General features: G+C 36.4%; 2 protein-coding genes and 1 pseudogene across 5 annotated transcripts; 1 reads left to right on the forward strand and 2 right to left on the reverse strand.

Annotated features, from left to right (window-relative positions):
• Positions 1-982: 982 nt before the first annotated feature.
• LOC145560100 (F-box/kelch-repeat protein SKIP6 pseudogene) lies at positions 983-5,970 on the reverse strand (annotated as a pseudogene). 3 transcript variants are annotated; one of them, XR_014093084.1, is made up of 3 exons: positions 4,609-5,970; positions 1,589-1,709; positions 983-1,322 (listed from the first exon to the last, which is right to left on the reverse strand). The product of XR_014093084.1 is annotated as an F-box/kelch-repeat protein SKIP6 pseudogene, transcript variant X2 (transcript). The 3 variants fall into 3 exon arrangements; XR_014093085.1 differs by having other exon boundaries at positions 983-1,325; XR_014093082.1 differs by having other exon boundaries at positions 983-1,709.
• A 551-nt stretch (positions 5,971-6,521) lies between these two features.
• LOC145560125 (uncharacterized) lies at positions 6,522-10,896 on the forward strand. Its single transcript, XM_081621389.1, has 10 exons — positions 6,522-6,832; positions 7,815-7,910; positions 8,017-8,091; positions 8,395-8,463; positions 9,073-9,149; positions 9,302-9,390; positions 9,777-9,906; positions 10,276-10,366; positions 10,450-10,515; positions 10,593-10,896. The coding sequence occupies exons 1-10, from the start codon at positions 6,632-6,634 to the stop codon at positions 10,710-10,712; spliced, it is 1,014 nt and encodes a 337-aa protein (XP_081477515.1). The 5' UTR covers positions 6,522-6,631; the 3' UTR covers positions 10,713-10,896.
• Positions 10,897-11,187: 291 nt separating this feature from the next.
• LOC145560113 (4-alpha-glucanotransferase, chloroplastic/amyloplastic-like) lies at positions 11,188-18,921 on the reverse strand. Its single transcript, XM_081621378.1, has 16 exons — positions 18,401-18,921; positions 18,242-18,304; positions 16,960-17,048; positions 16,793-16,853; positions 15,448-15,526; positions 15,075-15,211; positions 14,829-14,987; positions 14,661-14,737; positions 13,113-13,252; positions 12,988-13,019; positions 12,822-12,896; positions 12,522-12,594; positions 12,269-12,357; positions 12,035-12,079; positions 11,749-11,901; positions 11,188-11,491 (listed from the first exon to the last, which is right to left on the reverse strand). The coding sequence occupies exons 1-16, from the start codon at positions 18,761-18,763 to the stop codon at positions 11,387-11,389; spliced, it is 1,740 nt and encodes a 579-aa protein (XP_081477504.1). The 5' UTR covers positions 18,764-18,921; the 3' UTR covers positions 11,188-11,386.
• Between the last annotated feature and the right edge of the window lie 431 nt (positions 18,922-19,352).

The following is a 19,352-nucleotide window of genomic DNA, read 5'->3' on the forward strand; positions in this document are numbered from 1 at the left end:
ACAAGAATGTGAACCTTATGGGCTGATGTTGTTGCTCCTTTCTTCCTTTAATGCTATCGTTAGTATTGATTTGATATGAAAAATTACAACCTTGTGGTGTTGTATTCCTGTTCCCCCATTAATGCTATCATTATTCATTAGTATTGATTTGGTGCGAAGATGTTGGGTAAGTAAGTATCAATGTGAAGTCGTTTGTTTAGTGATATTCCTATAATATCTAGTATTTGTGTGTCAAACACTAGAGTGCAGTGAGAGAAAGACAGGGTGATTCCCAACTCCAAGCACCATCAATTGGCAAGATTCAAACCCTACCAAGTGAGCTAAGCTTTTGTATGGTAATGGACCTAATTGTTATTTTTGTCAAAATTTATGTCATGTAAAGATACATAGTAACAAATTTTCCGATAAATATTACTCCCTCCCTCCCATAATACTTGATACATTTTTCATTTTCGTCTGTCATACAATACTTGATACATTACTAAATAAGGAATGGAATCACTAATGTAGTTAAAAAAAAAAAAAAAAAAAATTTCCCACATTTTCTCTCTTCTCACCTATCTCACTTTCACCCCACCTATTTTTTTCTTACAATATAAAAATACAAAAGAAAATCTTTTATACTATCTCTGTTTCATATTACTTGCAACCATTAGACATGGGATGGAGGGAGTAATGCAGAGTATACTTTTATATGATTTATTGATTAAATGTGCCACTTTCTCGGATTAAATATAAATTTTCTTCATAATTTTTCAGTACCAAAGCCTGTGGAAAACAATTGTGAATCTTTTTCGCTTTTAGTGCGATGACATTTTTTGTTTTTTTATTTTCTTTATTCAGAACTGGAAGTATATATCATTTATAAGCTACTGCCACAGTGCCAACTGCCAAGGGGTCTCTTTAGCCACCCTCATCAATTCATCATCAATGCTTTAATCAAGATAACAATTAAATTATAGAATGACGACTAAATAAGATGTTTGAAAAAGTTGTCACTTAATAGTATGCATTATTCACATTTTCTTCAATACAAAATCTGGGTAATTGATACCCCAGCTAAGCGTTTTTCGTGCAGTTTGCAACTTATTCTAATTGCTGAGACTGTGTACATACGCACCATGCTTCATAGTAGGAATAAAGGAGGAAACCAAATTTCTTTGAGGAGCAGTCGGTGCTTGGACAAGTTTGCATAATGAACACTGCTGATTACGACTCTTTGCCTTGAACAACAGCGATCATTGGGAACAACCAGTGAGACAGAATGACCATTTTACAAGCCATAAAGCCTAGAAGGGAGTCTCCTTTAGCCAATTGCAACCCTGCTTGGAAAAGTGAAAAAGAAAAAAATGGCTAGCACATATGATAATGATCATTGAACAACTGTATTTTTCAGGGTCAAGCAAATTGAGTAATTAACAGAATGGCATTAATTGCCGAACATACAAATTACACTATTGTACAATTGCAATGCAGACTGTCTTCATATTATTCAGAAGACAGCTTTATTTGAGGGTGAACTCTATGAGGTCTTAAGTCTTAATACAAAGTTCGAAGACACCAAGAGCAGGAAAATGTAGAGACTTACGCAGGTCTGGAAATTTTGCTTCAGATGTGAATGAAGGCATGGCTAAATGCTTATGCTTCAACCTCATTTGACCTTCACTGATACCATTATCAATGACAAAGCCTATGCAGGAACATACGTACTGTAGAAAAGAAAGTTATCAGATACAGATCAATACATAAAACTAAGAATTGTGCCAGTTAACAAATTCTACATGGAAACTCCAGCAGATCAATTCACAAAAGCTTGAAAGAGGACATCACAACTTAAGCTTATAGACAAAGACACCATTCATCACTCTCTTCATTATACGACACAATGCACTCTTCTTGTCAGATAATGGGCCATCAAGACCATATTATAACAATACACCATTAGCTTCTCTAATCTACTTGTACAACATTGTAGCAAGATGCCAAAATTAGTCCAAAAACAACATATGCATGATACAGCAATAAGTTCCATTTTAGTCAAGATAATACAACAGAGACTACTATTACTCTAGTAAATGGAAATAGCCTGAGAAAAGCTGAATATGGTGAACAGTAAGAAAAGCAGTTGCGGATATGGTGAGTGACATTAAACCGTATATACCAATAAGGGGTCCTGGCCCTTAGGAATCAAGTAGGAGCAGCACCTATCATGGCTATCAATGTGCAAACTGCTAACACTCGTAGAAAAATCTGAGCGTACATCAGAAACCGATGGAAAGGAACATGGACTAATAATTTATCCAAAAATGTTTTTTCGAGCAGTCTTATCTAAGAAAGCGTGACTGCATGATGCATAGATATAAATATAAAGAATGTCAACCATTAATGATTTCAGAACTTTTGCAAGGAAAATAAGCCCAGAAGAATGTATGTGATAATTTACATGCACACTGTTGAAACCCATTTTAAACCCATTTGTGAGTGTCCCGCATTGGAGAAAGAGGAGAGATGATTCCACTTTATAAGGGAGAGGAGTTAATCCAACTATCACCAATTGGTTTTAGTAAGGAATCTCCTTGAGCCTATTTTGGTGACACACAAACAAGCATAAATGTTTATAATAGTATGAACTCCTCAAGATGAGATTATAGACATTTCATGTTGTCAAATACCTTACTCGTTTAGTGGTATGCCTGGTTTACATTTTTTAAAAGTGATTCCTGAGATAAATTCTTGATAGTCAAGCTGTAGATTATAGGAGAAAGATCTATTCTTATCCAATGCTTCATCCCAGTCCAGGCAAAGGAAAATATAAAATTGCGCTTTCCCAACATTGAACTAAACAACGGGTACAATTTGAAATGTGTGTTAGAGGATTATTTGCAGAAAGAGGGTACTAGTTGAAGATAAAAGGTCGTGTTGAGACATGAGCATGCATTCTTCCATGAGTTACTTGTTTCAATATGCTCTATTACAGGCACAAATTTAGGTTTAGTAAGGAAATTGTCCAGGAAACAAGTGACAATCATATTAATCTATCTGCTTAGATGAAAGTGTATTCTATAGATGAGCAGGATCCATTACCAATATCCATTAGCTCGATATCCGACATAGCTTCATCAAAAAGCATTTGATTTAATGGTTTACTACTTTACTTACAATCACCAAACAACCATTTAGGACAATGCAACTAGCTTATTAACAGCTATATAGCCAATTAAAAATAATCAGTAAACAACTTTTCAAAATTGATCAGGATAGAAACCACCCTCCACACACACACACACACACACACACACACACACACACAAAAAAAAAAAAAAAAAAAAAAAAAAAAAAAAAAAAAAAGAGATCAATTAAATTAAATTATTGTGTTGCCTTCCTCAGAAGCAATAGGTTATGGTCAAACAAAAGCATAAATCACCATCAGCGACATTCAAATTATCTTAATCATCTCATTTTTTATACACAAAAGAAGCCAACATATAATTTCATTTACCAAAAGAATGCCCCCAAAAGTTACTTTGTTATTAGGTCCCAATTAGAGAGAATAATAATAGAATTTGTATTTATATTGTGAGTTTAATTTGAAATGTTCAACACAGATGTTCAAGATAATGCATATCCATTAGCAAACACATTATTTTTCTTCATCAAAATTTTTATCACCCAAACATTATCACCTCTTTAGGTATGGACGAAAGGTAACAGACATAAATTGATCAAAGTATACAAATGTCTGTGAGTGGAGATGCATTCTTGGACCATCCATGTCAAGCAGCAGTATAGCACACAAACTTGTTACTGTTCCTTCACATTATCACCATAACAAACAACCTCTAAATGATTGCACAAGATGAACATAAGATTCATAACCAATGGCGCTACTTTCAAATTTGCCTGTGTTTGTGAGCAATCATATTTACTTTATAACTTGTTCAATTATCTTCACCCCTAGCCTATATTTGTAAAAGCTCTTAGATTTTGTTAGTATTTAGGCAGATGGCATAAGAGGGTAGTTTTGTGTCAAGAAATATTTTGATCTATTAAGTGATAATTGATTATGAAATGATGACAAAGGTAGAGAGCTTTTACTTGGAAGTACTTTCTTGTATTAATTGGTTTGGCTTAACTTAGATCACATCAATATTCACTACCATGAATAAGCAATTAGAACACTAGGTTTGTGATGTTAGCTAAGCAGACTACCTAAGCCCATATATGGTCAAAACATTTCCATAACTTTTCCTTCACCGACTATCATTCCAGCAGTATCAATCACATTTAGCTCAAAATTACATCTCCAAACATAAAAAAGTTCACTCACGCCTACTGCAAACTACAAAAAAGTTTTGGGATTATACTTCACCTATACAGTAGAAGTTTTAAGCATTATGAATTCCATGAATTTAAACTGTAATTCTACTGTATGCAGAAGTATTGCATAATTCAAAGCATGCCATTCTTCTTTTTAGAGAATTTCTTATACCATTTTGCTATCATACCGGAACCTATTGAAGCTTATGACAAAATAATATGACATGACATAAAAATAAAAAAAATCAATAAAAGTAAAATCAAAGAGCTAAAGGATGATTGAATACATACTGATGTTATTCCTGAGAAACTCACAAATGAACATCCAAGCAATGCACAACAGAGGACCCTTTGGGAATAACAATGATCACATCCGACCATACAATTGATCCCCACAATTCCCCTAATTCATTCTTCCTCACCAAAATCTCAGCACAAAGCACCTCCATTTCCTGCCCACTCCAGCCCCCGTTCTCATTCGCCTTCTGGTTCGCTTTCCCTTCCCACACCACAAACAACCTCCCACCCACATTAGCCATAGTAGCACCACACAAGAACTTAGGCAAACTGTTATCTACCCCTTTCAACTCCTTCCACTCATTCTCCCCAACATCAAACCCTCTAATCTTCCCCAAATAATCATAACAATACAACACTCCATCCACCACAGCGGCCCGCCCCCTCCACCCCAAATCGAGCTCCGTTGACACCAACCCCCACTCCTCCATCCCCGGGTCGAAAATTACCCCACTCCTGTCAGCCATTGCATACAATCTCCCATCCACTACAGCACTAGCGTGCATCCACTTCTCCTTCACCTCAATCGGACTCCGAACAGGCCTCCACAACCGGCTAATCGGATCAAAAACCTCAGCCCAGTTCATAGACCTAGCCCAATTATCCACAACACAACCCCCCAACACATAAATTTTCCCATCAATCACCCCAGAAGCAGCAAATTCCCTCCCAACCCTCATTTTAGGACCCATTTCCCATTTATTAGACAAACAATCAAGAACCCACAAGTTTGGGGAAGGGATATCATTGACAGACCCACCAATTACATACAAATGGCGACCTAATGAAACGAAAGAAGCCCCAATTAAGTGAGATGGGGAGGGGTTAAACGGGATTAGGGTTCTTGGGATGTGATTAATTTGGGGATTTTTGGGGAAAAATGCAGAAGGGTCTAGAGAGTACCATTTGAAAGAGAAGGAAGAGTCTTTAGAGTTGAAGATGCGAAGGTTGATGAAGAGGAATGATTGGATGGTGTTGAGTGCACAGCGAGTGGCGTGGAAGAGAGGAGAACGGAGAATGGACCGCCATGATTTGCTGACAAGAGAGAGGAAAGGGTGGTGGGAGCGAGGAACTCGAGCTAAGCATAGCAGTGCGACGTCGTTTGAGAGAGCTGGAATCAGGGGTTGTTCATGGTGGATTTCAGTGGGATCCGAGGATGAAGGTGAAGGTGGAGGTTGATCGGCCATGGTTGTCGGAGTTTTGAGAGTTCAGGTGAGAGGGATGGAGAAGGAGAGTTGGCAATTTGGGGGGTCATTTGAACTGTGCTTTGGCTATCTCATTTTTGTTGGATCATTGATTAATTGGAATGCTCCAAGTTTATCTTTTAAGGTGGATACCACTCTTACAAACTTTTATCGACCACTCGGCAACGTAATAAGGTCTCTAATTTAGAACGTCACATTATATCTTAACATAATATAAAGTAAGAAATAGTCTACGAAAAGGGGAGCATATCAGTAAGGTTGGACATAACATAACACATTGGTGATTTAATGTGTCATTTCAGGCTATGAGTGTGCAATTTCATTAGTGAAAAAAGAGAAAGATGTGTCTCGGCTTAACCCAACACGACAAAAGTAGCAAATTTTGACTTATGCACGACTTGATACATCATAATGATCGCGCTGAAAAACCTTTCATGGTTCACACGACACATAGCTAGTGAGCTGTTAGCTATATGTCTCATTGTGAATTGTGAGACAATTCTAAAATCTAGTCAAATACGCGAGGGCGACACAAATAATAGCCTTACCCAAAGCCATCTTTTGAGAATTGTGCAAAACAAATCAAAAAATTTTATGTTTTAAAAAAGTATCCACCATAGGCTCTAAGACACTTTTCTTAAAAAAATGACTTAATACATTAGTGGGTGATAAACTTACACCTTTTCAATTTCATCATAAACATCATCAACAATGAATAAGAATATAACTAAACTACCTGTACTGAGTTGGTGGCGCGAAAACAGAACCTTATCTGAAAATCTGAGGGTGTTGGAACTTTACTGTGAAAAGGGATGTCAGCAGTTACAGTAAACGGCGTTGCTGCATTATTTCTCAGCAGCAACCACCTTCATCGCAGCAACAGTTGTTCTGCTAACACCAATCAATACAACTCCTTCACCAACAAACGCCGCATAATCATCACTTGCTCCTCTTCTACTGCTAATGCTCTTCCTTCTGTTGATTTTAACCCTCTTCAATCCGCTCTTGAAAAGGTTCATCCTTATCTCTCTATCTCCTCATGATTGAATAGGATGGATTTTAGGATTACCCAGTATTTGAATTTGTTGAATAATGTCTGGGTAATTTTCTGATTTTTCTGGGTGCTTTTATATTTGTCTAAATTTGCCTAATTTTATAGTCACATTTTCTTTCTGGGTTTGCAATTCTAGTTTGTTTGGGTACTAAAGGATGCTTTTTTAGGGCTTAGTTTGCCTTGAGCTCAATTCTAGTTGTTTAATTGTGTTAATTGGGTTTTCACACTTGATGAAAATCTATTAAATGTGTTGCATTATCATGGATGTTGGGATGATACTTTTTATGCAATATTACACTTAAATTCATTCCCATTACCGCCGTTTAATTACCAAATGGACTGTTTTATTGTTTTTAAGCTTTAATTGTGATGTTCTATGAGCAAAGCCTATTGATCATTGCAGTACTAGAATTTCTGACTTTGATAATTAAGTGTTGGAAGCTGGTTTTTGAAGGATTGTTGTTGTGAATGGGTGATTTAGCTGTTGGGAAGTTGCTGAAGGCTGAGAACGTTGAGCTTCTAGATATAATAGAAGGAATGTCATTGGTGTCACCAAGTTCCTGAGTTTCAGGCCATCATGATTTATGAAGCGTGTGATTTTGCAAGTATAGGTAGTGAAAATTTAATCGATAATAGCTAAAGCTAATGCATCTAGTTGAGCTTTGAAGAAAGAACTTTTGGCTGGTGTTATATACTAAATCTCAATCGAGTACCTAACAACAAATCTTTTCCAAAGTATAGACTGAATTTATGTGCTCAAGTAATATCCAAATCAATGTGATTAATCATTTCATGATATTTCTTCAACTCATGACATTTTATGAAGACCTTAGACCCTCTCGTAATGGTGAAGTATTTATGGTGAAGATTTTATGCTTGTCAGAATGTGATGCTTAATAATTCTAAACGAAAATTTCTGATGTAAGCATTTTATGGTGCAGAATGACAGTGATGCTGTCAAGGACGCACTTGATCAGTTAAGCGAAGTTGGTTGGGCCAAAAGGTGGAGTTCACAGCCATATATCTCTCGTCGTACTGTACGTGTCCATTTTTAGCATGTACTTGTATATTTTCAGCTTAATTATTGGCTAATCTAAGAAAGGTTGCTGAAGAAAAGTCATTATTTGCATTTCTAATGCACAGACATCAATTCGGGAGCTGACAACTCTTGGAATCAAGAATGCTGAGAATCTTGCTATACCAAGCGTCAGAAATGATGTAAGTAACTAGTTCCATCATAGAGGATGAACATATATAAGCAAATGTTCTTTCACCATTGCCTTGAGGAGGGTATTTTGAGGTTCTCCTCCTATCGTAGAGGACTTCAGCATCATGACTTGTGTTGCTTGCTTCCATTGGCTAGCTCCTGCTGTTAGCTTAAAGTTTATATTTATTGGCACATTGTTATGTATGCACAATTGCACATTATGTTAGATGATTCTGTTATTGAATGAACTCTAGTGATGGGGGATTTAAAACTTTACTGTGGATACTGCGTCATGATAAATTTCAGTCATGCAGGCAGCTTTTCTAGCTACGGTGGTTGGCACAACAGGATTTGTGGCTGTTCTTGCTGGCCAGCTTCCAGGGGTAAATTGCATCCTCTGATCTCCATTATATACAAGCCAGCTTATATTCCTGTCAAATGTATTGCAAGACTGAACTGTATGCTAGATTGAACATACTACGTAAATAACTTCTTTGATGTCAAAATGTTTCTATTCCTCTGATCTTCACTCAGATTATTTCTAGCTAGTCAGTCTTGTGAGTCAAAAGTACCAAGGTTGACTACGTTTTGTAGACATAAAATATGAAAACTTTGGTCTAAGGTCTTTTAACGTGATTACACATTCTTGCCGTTCTTTCAACATAGAAGAATGATTCTGCTTTCAACATGTTGGTTTTATTTTTTGTTTTTGAAGAAAAATTGCACACAACTATTCACAAAGTCAGGCAACTTTGGTATCATAAAACTGTTTGAAAAGGATTTGAACGATTCTGCTTATTCTCTCTTGAATTCCACTTTGGCTAGTGTGATAATTTACTGTAACATATTATGGAGATGTCAGTTTGTAAATTTAGGAATTAATCACAAATTATTATAAATGTGGGCAGTTGTGGCTCTGTGGGCAGTTCCTTCTGATTGTTTTCTGAAACTGTGGCTCTATGATTGTTTTTATAACTATGCTTGTATTATAGGACTGGGGCTTCTTCGTGCCATACTTGGTTGGAAGCATCTCTTTAGTGGTTTTGGCTGTGGGTAGCGTTGCACCTGGGTAAGGAACTAAGGACTTCTACATTTCCTTACAGATATGAAGTATTTTTCTTTCCTATCCTCATCTTATTCTTTTCTAGAGGGGGATATACCTTTTACTCCAGGGAACTGAAAGCATTCCAAATTGACGTACTATAATATCTGTCTATGCAGGCTTCTCCAGGCAGCCATTGGTGGATTCTCTGTGGTTTTCCCTGATTATCAAGAGCGGATTTCTAGGCATGAAGCGGCTCATTTTCTAGGTAATACAGTATGTCAGCAATAGGGTTTCTCTTTAGTCAACATATATGTTCATTTTATCATAAGCACTCAGCTGATACTATTATCAGCAGTAGCCAGAATTGCAACAATTTAGGCATACAGCTGCTTTTGGGGGGGGGGGGGGTGTATTGGTGGAGGGGGAGTGGTTGAACTTCAGGAGCATTATATTACATAGTTGTATCATGTTATATTGAAATGATATGTCATAGATAAGCTAATTATCTACAATTACCTCACTTATCATTATCAATGATCAGCATCATTTAAATCTTGCCCAAAGTCTAGTCTCCACTGGCTATCAGCTCTGTTCTAGTTACGTAGTATTACTTTTTCAAACATGGCTTGACACTGTTGCTATTTCTCACAGTTGCATATTTGCTTGGCCTACCAATTTTGAGTTATTCCCTGGATATTGGTAAAGAGCATGTGAACCTCGTCAATGACAAGTTGGAGAAGCTTATATACAGTGGACAGCTTGATTCTAAGGAACTTGACAGGTAATACGTTTACTAGGCCTTTATGGTTCATGGTTCAGAAAACACATTTTCTAGAGGCTATCCTAAAATAACGTTTTTGGACATCTTATAAACCCCATAGAGGTCTATCTTCTGCTTTTAACATTTCTATTTTCTCTCCTTTCATGTCTGAACATATTTTGTCCAATAGTCAATTGACGATTGTTGAAACACCAGATACACATATCTGTGACTGAATTATAGAGGCCTTTTGGAGTATGGGGCACTTTCTTGGGAGTATAGGTTGAGATTGAACTCCTGAATCCACTATCAGAGATGGATTAATCTTACATTAAGTTTTTGAGGCATCTGTTGGTAGTTATGGCTAAAAAAAACTATTTGTTACTCCAGGTTGGCTGTTGTGTCAATGGCTGGGCTGGCTGCCGAAGGGCTAACATACGACAAGGTTATTGGTCAATCTGCAGATCTTTTCAGTCTACAGGTCTGTAGTAATTATTCTTTTGCCATTTGTTGCTTGAATTTGGGGCAAAAGATTTAGAATTTTTTGTTGTTTCCCATACACAGAGATTTATAAATAGGAGTACACCACAAATCAGCAAGGACCAGCAACAGAACCTCACTAGATGGGCTGTAAGGATAACCTCTTCTTTCTTCTCCCTCTCACACGCAGGGCAGGGCCTTATATATTGTGCACTATGTTTGTTCAGGTTTTGTTTGCAGCATCTCTCTTGAAGAACAATAAAGCGGCTCATGAAGCTCTGATGGCTGAAATGTCAAAGAAAGCATCTGTAATCGATTGCATCAAAGCAATTGAAACAGCCTCATAAATTCAAGAAAAACAGTCACAAAAAAAAAAAAAAAATTCACAGATTTTTTGGTACAAAGTTTAAACAGCTCAAGTCTAATATGATAATATAGAGTAATCTATAATTGTAATACTGTATTATATATTGACGAGAATCTGAGAAAGACTGGATGATTACAAATTACACTTGCTTCAAATTTGCTGATAAGCTCCAACTTTAAATTGTATTTTGTAACAGAAAAGGTGCAATTTGTGCTCGTCCCCATACAACATTAGTCTCAAATTTGCATATATTTGGTGTCAAATGATCCCTATATGAGACTGGGCGAACATGTTTTATCTTACAATCGACCCAAATTCCCAAAACGTGACTCACTCCGGTACTTGCTTTACATTAACTTAGCCAATTACTTCGTCGTTCTGATCAGCTAATGAAAGATTGATATTGGATATAACTTATGGACGATAGAGACTAAAAAAAAAAACCCAAAGGAAGCATAGTGAAAAATTGATTTATTTTGCATTTACGTGAGATTCAAACATCCTCAATGGAGATACAAGTTCTATTGTAACAATCTGATATATTACTGAAGAAGAGCTTAGGTAAATTGCAGTAGTATCTTCTGCGTCAACTGGTAAAAAACTGCAGAAGTTAGGTAAAGATACAAAGCCTCATCGCAGTTCACACATCAACATTTACAACCGGCCATACATTGACAGCAAGTCTCGCAATTTTTTTGCCTCAGTGTCCAAGCTCTCAAAACTCACAGAAGACGGTATTCTCCAGCTCCAGTTCCCAAACTGTATAACATCCCATAAATTAGAAGAAAGCACAAAGGTGCATAAAAAAGATAAAAGACAGAACTTTCAGACACAAGTCACACAACAGGTTAAAAATAACCATGCAAGAATGATGACAAACTATAATATCAGCATGGTGATAAATTGATCATCACTCACTCATGTTGAAACAAGGTCCCAGCCGAATTAGTACCATAACCTAATTGTAGTATTACACTGTAATTACTAGCATAATTGCTACAGTAGCCACAAATTACCTGAGTAGCTGGAATATTCATCCTTGCAGAATTATCAAGTCCAAGAACATCTTGCATTGGTATGATTGCAGTTTTAGCTACGGATGATAATGCACCTTGGATGAGTCCCCACGAAATATCATTCCCTTCATTGAGGGAAAGGTATCTTAGCACCTGTATCAATAATAAGACGGAACTAAATCACGGCCAGAAAAAAAAAAAAATCACTCTAGAAATATATAAAATCAATCCAAAAGTGTTATTCGAATTAACTTTATGTTGCCTGATTACTCTATAGAAAACTTACATGATGTCTCTCTTCTTGCTTCAAGTTGTCCCACCAGCCCAGAACCTATCAAATATGAACACACACATTGAAAAGGTAACTCAGACTAAGGAAAGTACTAAGTGTAGTCTATAACCATGATAGTAGCATGCAGATTACAAGAATGTAAATTATGTAATGGATCAGCCTTAGTGTTGGAAGCCATATGCTTAGATAACAGATTTAACATGAAAAATAGTGCAGCAGGAGCTTTACCGTGTCATTATCATGAGTGCCAGTGTATACTACTTGATTGCGTTCATGATTATGAGGAAGATGAGGGTTTTCTGCATCACTTCCAAAACCTACACCGAGATTTATTGACCAAACATACTCATAAATCACCCAAACCTTTCCATCACATTAAGCAAATAGAAAATTTGAAAAACATATCATGAAGGAGGGAAATAGGGCAGGAGAGGGAGTTTTGATGGCAGACAGAATTCAGAAGGCAAAAAAAGGTGAATACCAAATTGCAGGACAGCCATCCCAGGTGCTCCAATAGATTTCCTCAGCTGAACTACGTCCTCCGTGATTACACCCTGTTACAAGAAAATTATAGTATAATCAAGGTAATATAAATAATATAAACAACATTCTTCTACTTTTCTGCCAAAACAATGGAAAACGGACAAGGCATTAATGATATTTTCCAATTAAACATGTCATCATGAACCAGATATTCAGCAATAATGGCGTTATTGAAGCAAACAGACAACAAATAAAAGGAAATAGGAGGGGGGGGGGAGAACAAAATCTAATGACTTACCAGATCTTCAGCAATAATGTCAATCTCCCCAACAGTCTTAAATATTGCATCAAACAAGGACTTTCCAGGCCCAGCCTAATGTCATCAAACAGCATTAGAAATAGGTGAACAAGTAAGGAACCCACAATTTGAGCTTTACAAAGTAATTTAAACCAGAGAAACTGACCTTCCATCGCCCAACCGTTGCAATTTTTGCTTCTGCAAGGAATTATGGCCAACAGTAATGACACAGGTGGTGGAGAATACTACTGGTAACAAACATTACAGAGCCTGATTACGTACACTACATACCTGATGGAACAGCCCAAAATCCAGCAAAACCTCGAAAATGGTCAATTCTGAACTCATCATACAAATCCATAGCTCGTCGAATTCGACATATCCACCATGAAAATCCATCTTTCTCCATAGCATTCCAATCATACAAGGGACTTCAATCAAATTGACGAGCATTAGCTGGTTAACATTGTTAAACAACTGGAAGATACTACAGAAGTCCAAAAAACTATTTTGTAACTTAAATAAGAGGCTCAAATCAATACAAGAAACTACAGAGTACCAGTAACTAGGCAGAATAAACACTTTCAAACTATAAAACAACATGGGAACTAGAATGCAGTAAAACAAAATTGTACAATCCAGATTACCCACAACATTTTTTTAGCCTTTTTCCATCAAAGGCCAAGTAGGCCTTTCCTCTGTTGGCAATGTTTGGTGGTGGGTGGAGCATGATCACCCAAAAATAAATTTTATTCATCTCTTCCTCAACTTTCTTGTCCAATAAGGCCCACCAAGCCACTATCCTTCTCACAAGGTGGCAGTAGGCAGTGAGAGGCCTGAGATCCCCCACCTTCTCCCATAGATCTTACCTTCTCTATCACTCCACCCCGGTCTCTTTCTCCAACCATCAAGGACTGGGGGTCAGCGGAAATGACAAAATCAGGAGTAACACCTCTTCCAGATTTACAGCCCATTTGTTAGGAGGTAGATGATGATATTAATAATAAAATTACAGCGTTATTTGGTGAGGAGATCCTCATGCCAATGTCTATATGTCAATGTTTCCACCCCCAAAGCTCTCAATCATCAGAAATTCCATTACTATGCTTGGAAAAGTGCGATAATGAAAATTTAAGAAGTAAAACACACGCTTGGGAGGTTCAATTCCATGGTACTTATCTTAAAATTACATATACATTACAAATACTTTACTGCCTCATAACAAACAGGTCACTGGAATATCGATCCTCATCAATTAATGCATCCATTTACAGATCTATGTATATCCAAAATGAGCTAAAACTGACAGACTTTTAGCCAATTGGCGATGGTACGATGCATAAAGGCGGAAGTATAAGCGCCAAATATTTCTTCCCAAATTCTGACTCTACATAGGTTTTATACTGCATCAGATCGTTGATAGCTTGATACACAAAATCCCCACCTCCTCCCCCCCTTCCTTTTTTATTTATTTTTTATTTTTTATATTTTTAATTTTGACGAGTCAGAGAACATCGTTACACAGGGCCTTAAGGAAAGACCAATAATATTAATCCTTGATTCACATAAACTCTCTCAATATACCCAGCTTTGCCATACAAAGCCAAGGAATCCATCACCAATTCACCACACCTAAGCTAACCAATCAAAAAAGCACAAAAAAAAAAAAAAAAAAAAAAAAGGAAGTCTGTAAAAACAGACCATCCTCAGCAGCATCCCAAGTTTCAGAAGGAGGGATACATCAGTTTACTCAAATAACTTATACAAAATTGTGAAAAGTGAATAAATCAAACATGAAGGATTTAAGACCCCGAAATTCTCAGGTGTAGAGTTACCAACCTGTCCCATAACTGACCAGTTTCACTAAATGCATCAGGAGGAACTCCACTGACTAACAGAGGGAAGCCCTTCCTGTTCTGCAGAAAAAACAAATAACACCAAATGCTGAAACAAACACTTCATACAATATGCAGAATCAACATACCATTTAATCAAATTGAAGCTCACCAGCAAAAAGTGTTTTTTGTTAGCCCAAACATCTGCACTGTGATAGCCAACATAGATTGGCATATCCCCCATGATCTTGATGCCCTTCAGCTGTGCATAATTACGAACTTTCTTCCATTGTCTTTGAAACAGAAACTGCTGGGCGATGAATAAGTCAATCTGTCCAACTGAGAGTATGAGTACTTTATCAATAAATAATACATCAAATACATTTTAACAAAAGAGCATAACTTGTATCAATCTTACAAAGTGTTTTTCGCTCTCATAAATTTTCACAAGTGCAGAGAGATGGCGATTTTTTAAAGGTTCAGGCCAATCATACCAAGAAAATGTGTTACAAACTCGGTCAATTGCAGCAAAACATGCTGCATCCTCAAGCCAGCCTGTGCAGTAGTGGAAAGGTGAACATTATCAACAGAGATTTCAGCAAAATTAGCATTGCACACACTGTATCCAGGATCATGGATGAAGAATATATTTGTTAGCTAATTCACAACTCTATCTCGGAAATGAAAATACAACAGACCATGATTCAGTCAGTCAGCCTACATATTTTAGAACACAGCAAGAATAAAAAAAAAATAAAAAAAAAATGTGCAAATTTGTGGGCGTAACTTACTTGATATATCAGGATCCCTTCGAAAATTTAGAAGCTGCCTTTTGAGTTCCCCTTCACTCATAATAAGTCGCTCCGCAGCCTAGCAAAGAAGGTGCTATTAACCGATATTAATCCAAAGTTGAAACCCAGAATATTTACTCCTCAAAACAAAGTAAAATAACATATGCAACAGTTAAGCTCAAGCATTTAATGTAAAAAGTGACAGCTGGAACAAGTTCTAATATGAAGTATTAAACTAGTCTTTCCCTCTTTGAACCTGGGCATTACATGGAATTAACATTATACGTTTAATTCATGACTCAATCTACGCTTAGTTCATGATTCAATCTTTTCTTAATCAAATTTTATTTTTCGTATTATTTAGTACACTTTGATCTTCTGTTTACAAAAGAATACATGAAAAGTGACATAGCTTACAGGTTTCAGAGAAGGTACCATGTATCAGATGGTGAGAAGGCTAGGTGAGAATCTTGTAAAACCAGTGACAAAGCTTACAGGTTAAAATCCCAAACCTATGCAACAACTCTCAAAAGTATAAACGTCATTTGATTCTCTTACCAACAATTACAAGTGTTTCAGAAGAAAGCCAAAGAAAAAGCATCTAATCTAGAAAAAATTACAGCATCTATATGAAGAAAGTTGAGAACCGATAATACACACTTAATTAAGAGGTCTACCAAGCTAATTCCCATATTAAGCCCCCAGGTCTTTGAATGAATACTCAATAAATAAAAACTCTGAAACTTATTTATAGGAGACTAGAGAAAGCCATTAAATCTTACCAAAAAAAACGACCCTCACATGTTCAAGTTCTCCACAAGTAGAAAACTACTATGGATGAGCATTATTAAACATAGAAGAAGAATATTTTATGAAATTAAAGGTGCATTGAGGCTTTGATTGATAGAAAGGTGCATGACCTTTGCTGAAATCGGAAAGAAAGTGGGGAGGAGGTCAGTCAAATGTTTCAATCTGAAAAACAATCTAAACCATCACAAAATGCACCTTTTGATTTAATGGTTCACAAGAATCTTCTAACTTGAATTTGCACCCACCATAACAGCATTTTGTAGCCATCATATTAGAAGAACCACCAGCAAATCTAGAGAGATTAATTGATTCTGATGTAAAAGTGATGTTGCTTGAAATTTAAACACAGTAAGGTGTATGCTGAGATATAAGGCTACAGCATTATGATTATGAGTTACTAACAGTCTTGAACCTCATGTCAGGTACAAAGAATTAACCACACCAAGACAATATAAAACAGTCTCTCTTTAAAAAAACATAAGTGAATAAAGTAAAGGTAGAAACAAAGTTCAAATTACAAAGAGGAGAGACTCACCTTTGCCACCAAAGGATCCTTTATCTGAGCAATAGTATCATAATTTACCCTCTCTGCATCTCTACAATTTAAGAAATGACTTAATTAAAAAAGATACAGGATATAAGTGCAGCTAACATAAACTAGGATAAGAAGCAGTGATTTATGAGTGGTGTAATGAGGCTTACACAGGTTCAGGGAGCTCTTCGCTATGCAATAAACCATCCTTAACCAGCTCTTCAAGAGAAATCAGAAGAGTATTTCCACAATTGGCATCCTGAATTCGAGCATTCTAACATTAATTCAATGTCTTTTATATTTTGACTAGAAGCTTGGAAGGCCAAATGAGCCTTAAGAATATAAAAGTGATGCCCAACTTTTTCATGCTTCTACACAGCGACTACAATAAAATCTAATTTTGAATGTAATTTACACCCAAATAAACATTGACACACACAGTTTGACTAATGAATAATGATTAATAAATTTATGTATTACAGAGTACAATATAGACATTATATTGAATAATGATTAAATAATCAAACTTTATATTTTGCAGTTTGAACTAGACCACAATCTTGAACCTCCAAGGCTCCAACATAAATTATTTGGCAACCACAAAAACAAAATTTCGCTTTATGAGTTGCAGAGTATCAAGTTTGTAACAATGGTCACAAACACAAACATGTCCAAGTTTATGTCTTCTTAGGCAATGTACAAAAATTATGAAAGTAAGAAACAATGTGAATATACTTTGGTCGGTGAGAAAGTATGACAAGTTCACTACAACAATATAGCATTCAGCAATTTGATCCTTAATACCAAATCAGAAATTGAACATTGACATCTATCTTTCCGAGGAACAGCCTTAAAATTCTCTCCTCAGGATGTTTAGACAAAAGTCAAATATCTATCCTTACTGGTCCTTTATACCAAGTCAAAACTTGTAAGTTTTTGGGTTCTAATTTTTAAAAACCAAGACTCTTACGGGTTCATTTAGTGTCGTCGTGGTATTCTGTCTTTTGTTTTTTTTTTTTTTAAATCATATGATATATGTCACATAATGAATCAAAAATTAATCAAATTTATTATAATCATAATAATTTTGAAAACTGACAGCAGAAAAGTGAAAACATCATTTTCTTTAAAAAAAAAAAACAGGAAACTGAAAACATGCCAAACAAGCTAATTATACTGGTAGAATACACATCTGATTCCTAACAATATCTGGCCTCCAAGGCTCCAAATCAATAAGTATCATTTGGCAACTATTATATACAAAAGTTTGTCATTCGGGTGGGAAACATGTCCAAGTTTATATCATCCTAAGCAATGTAGCCAACTTTCGAAAGGATAAAACAATGTATTATAATTTGGCGATTATGATTAATGAAAATTGAATCATTTCACAACAATGCCATATATCATTCTGCAAAATCAATCAGAGAAACAAAAAGGAAAGAAATAGACCTGGCCGGAATACGGCGAGCCTTCTTCATTAGCCTTTCTACCAGGAGGAACCAGAGGTAAAACCTGCCACCAAATTTCCAGCAATCAATTCAAAAAACTACCAAATTAAAACCACAATTTCATCTCAAAAAACTACAAAATTATCAAAATTAAAACCACCTGCCAAAGAGAACAACCAGCAGAATGAAGCCAATCGATGAACCTAAAAGCTTCGTCTCCGAGATCGCCAATGCCGTGAGGTCCAGGCAACGACGTCGGATGCAGTAGAATTCCAGCTCTTCGCCGGTCCGACGGAGACGACTCCGGAAAAAACTCGTCGTAATCAACCGGAAGATCCTCGCCGACGGCGGTAGCGGTGACGGAGGCGGTAGATACGGCGGCGACGGAGGTAATGTGCGAGGAGGAGACAGCGGAGGAGAGAGAAAGTGAAGAGGTGAAAATGAGGTTAGGTTTGGAAGGAATGAATGAAGATGGAAGGAAAGAGAGAGAGTTGAGAGACGCCATTGTTATCGAAATCGCCATTGTTAGGGTGGAATTGGAGGAGGAGAGAGAATTTGTATGAATGGAAGTGTTACAGAATATCTTGATCAGTCACAGTAGTGAGTCACACAATCGAGTCACAACTCGGTAAATTGTTTGTTAGTGTAACCGTAAAGGAAGTGTTTGTGCGGTGGATCTTCCCGCTATGGCACCCCTACCTAGATTGGAATTGCTTCGTTCAAAAAATTAAGTTTTTTCTATTATAGTGTAGAGAGAGTCACAAAAGGTATGAAAATAATTTAAACAAGACTTATTCTTATATCTCGAGTATTATTCTTAAAACTTACTTCGTATCTTGAAAATCTGTAAGCTTGTGCTTCGTATGTGTGTGGTGAATGCTTCAATGGGGGAAGGGGGTGGGAAGAGTGCTATTAACTTGTGGACGGATTAGAATTTAAATGAGCAAAAGGTTGATTTGATTCAATTTGTTATGTTGATGTCTTGATGACTAAAATTTGAACTTTATGTTATATTTCGAGTTGATAATGACTCTATACTAATGTAATCATACTTAAATTAGTTAAATTTAGCATTTTGGCACATGAAATTAAAAAAAAAAAAAAAAAGTTAC

Source organism: Chenopodium album, chromosome 1, assembly GCF_948465745.1.
Source record: "Chenopodium album chromosome 1, dcCheAlbu1.1, whole genome shotgun sequence".
NCBI lineage: Eukaryota > Viridiplantae > Streptophyta > Magnoliopsida > Caryophyllales > Amaranthaceae > Chenopodium > Chenopodium album.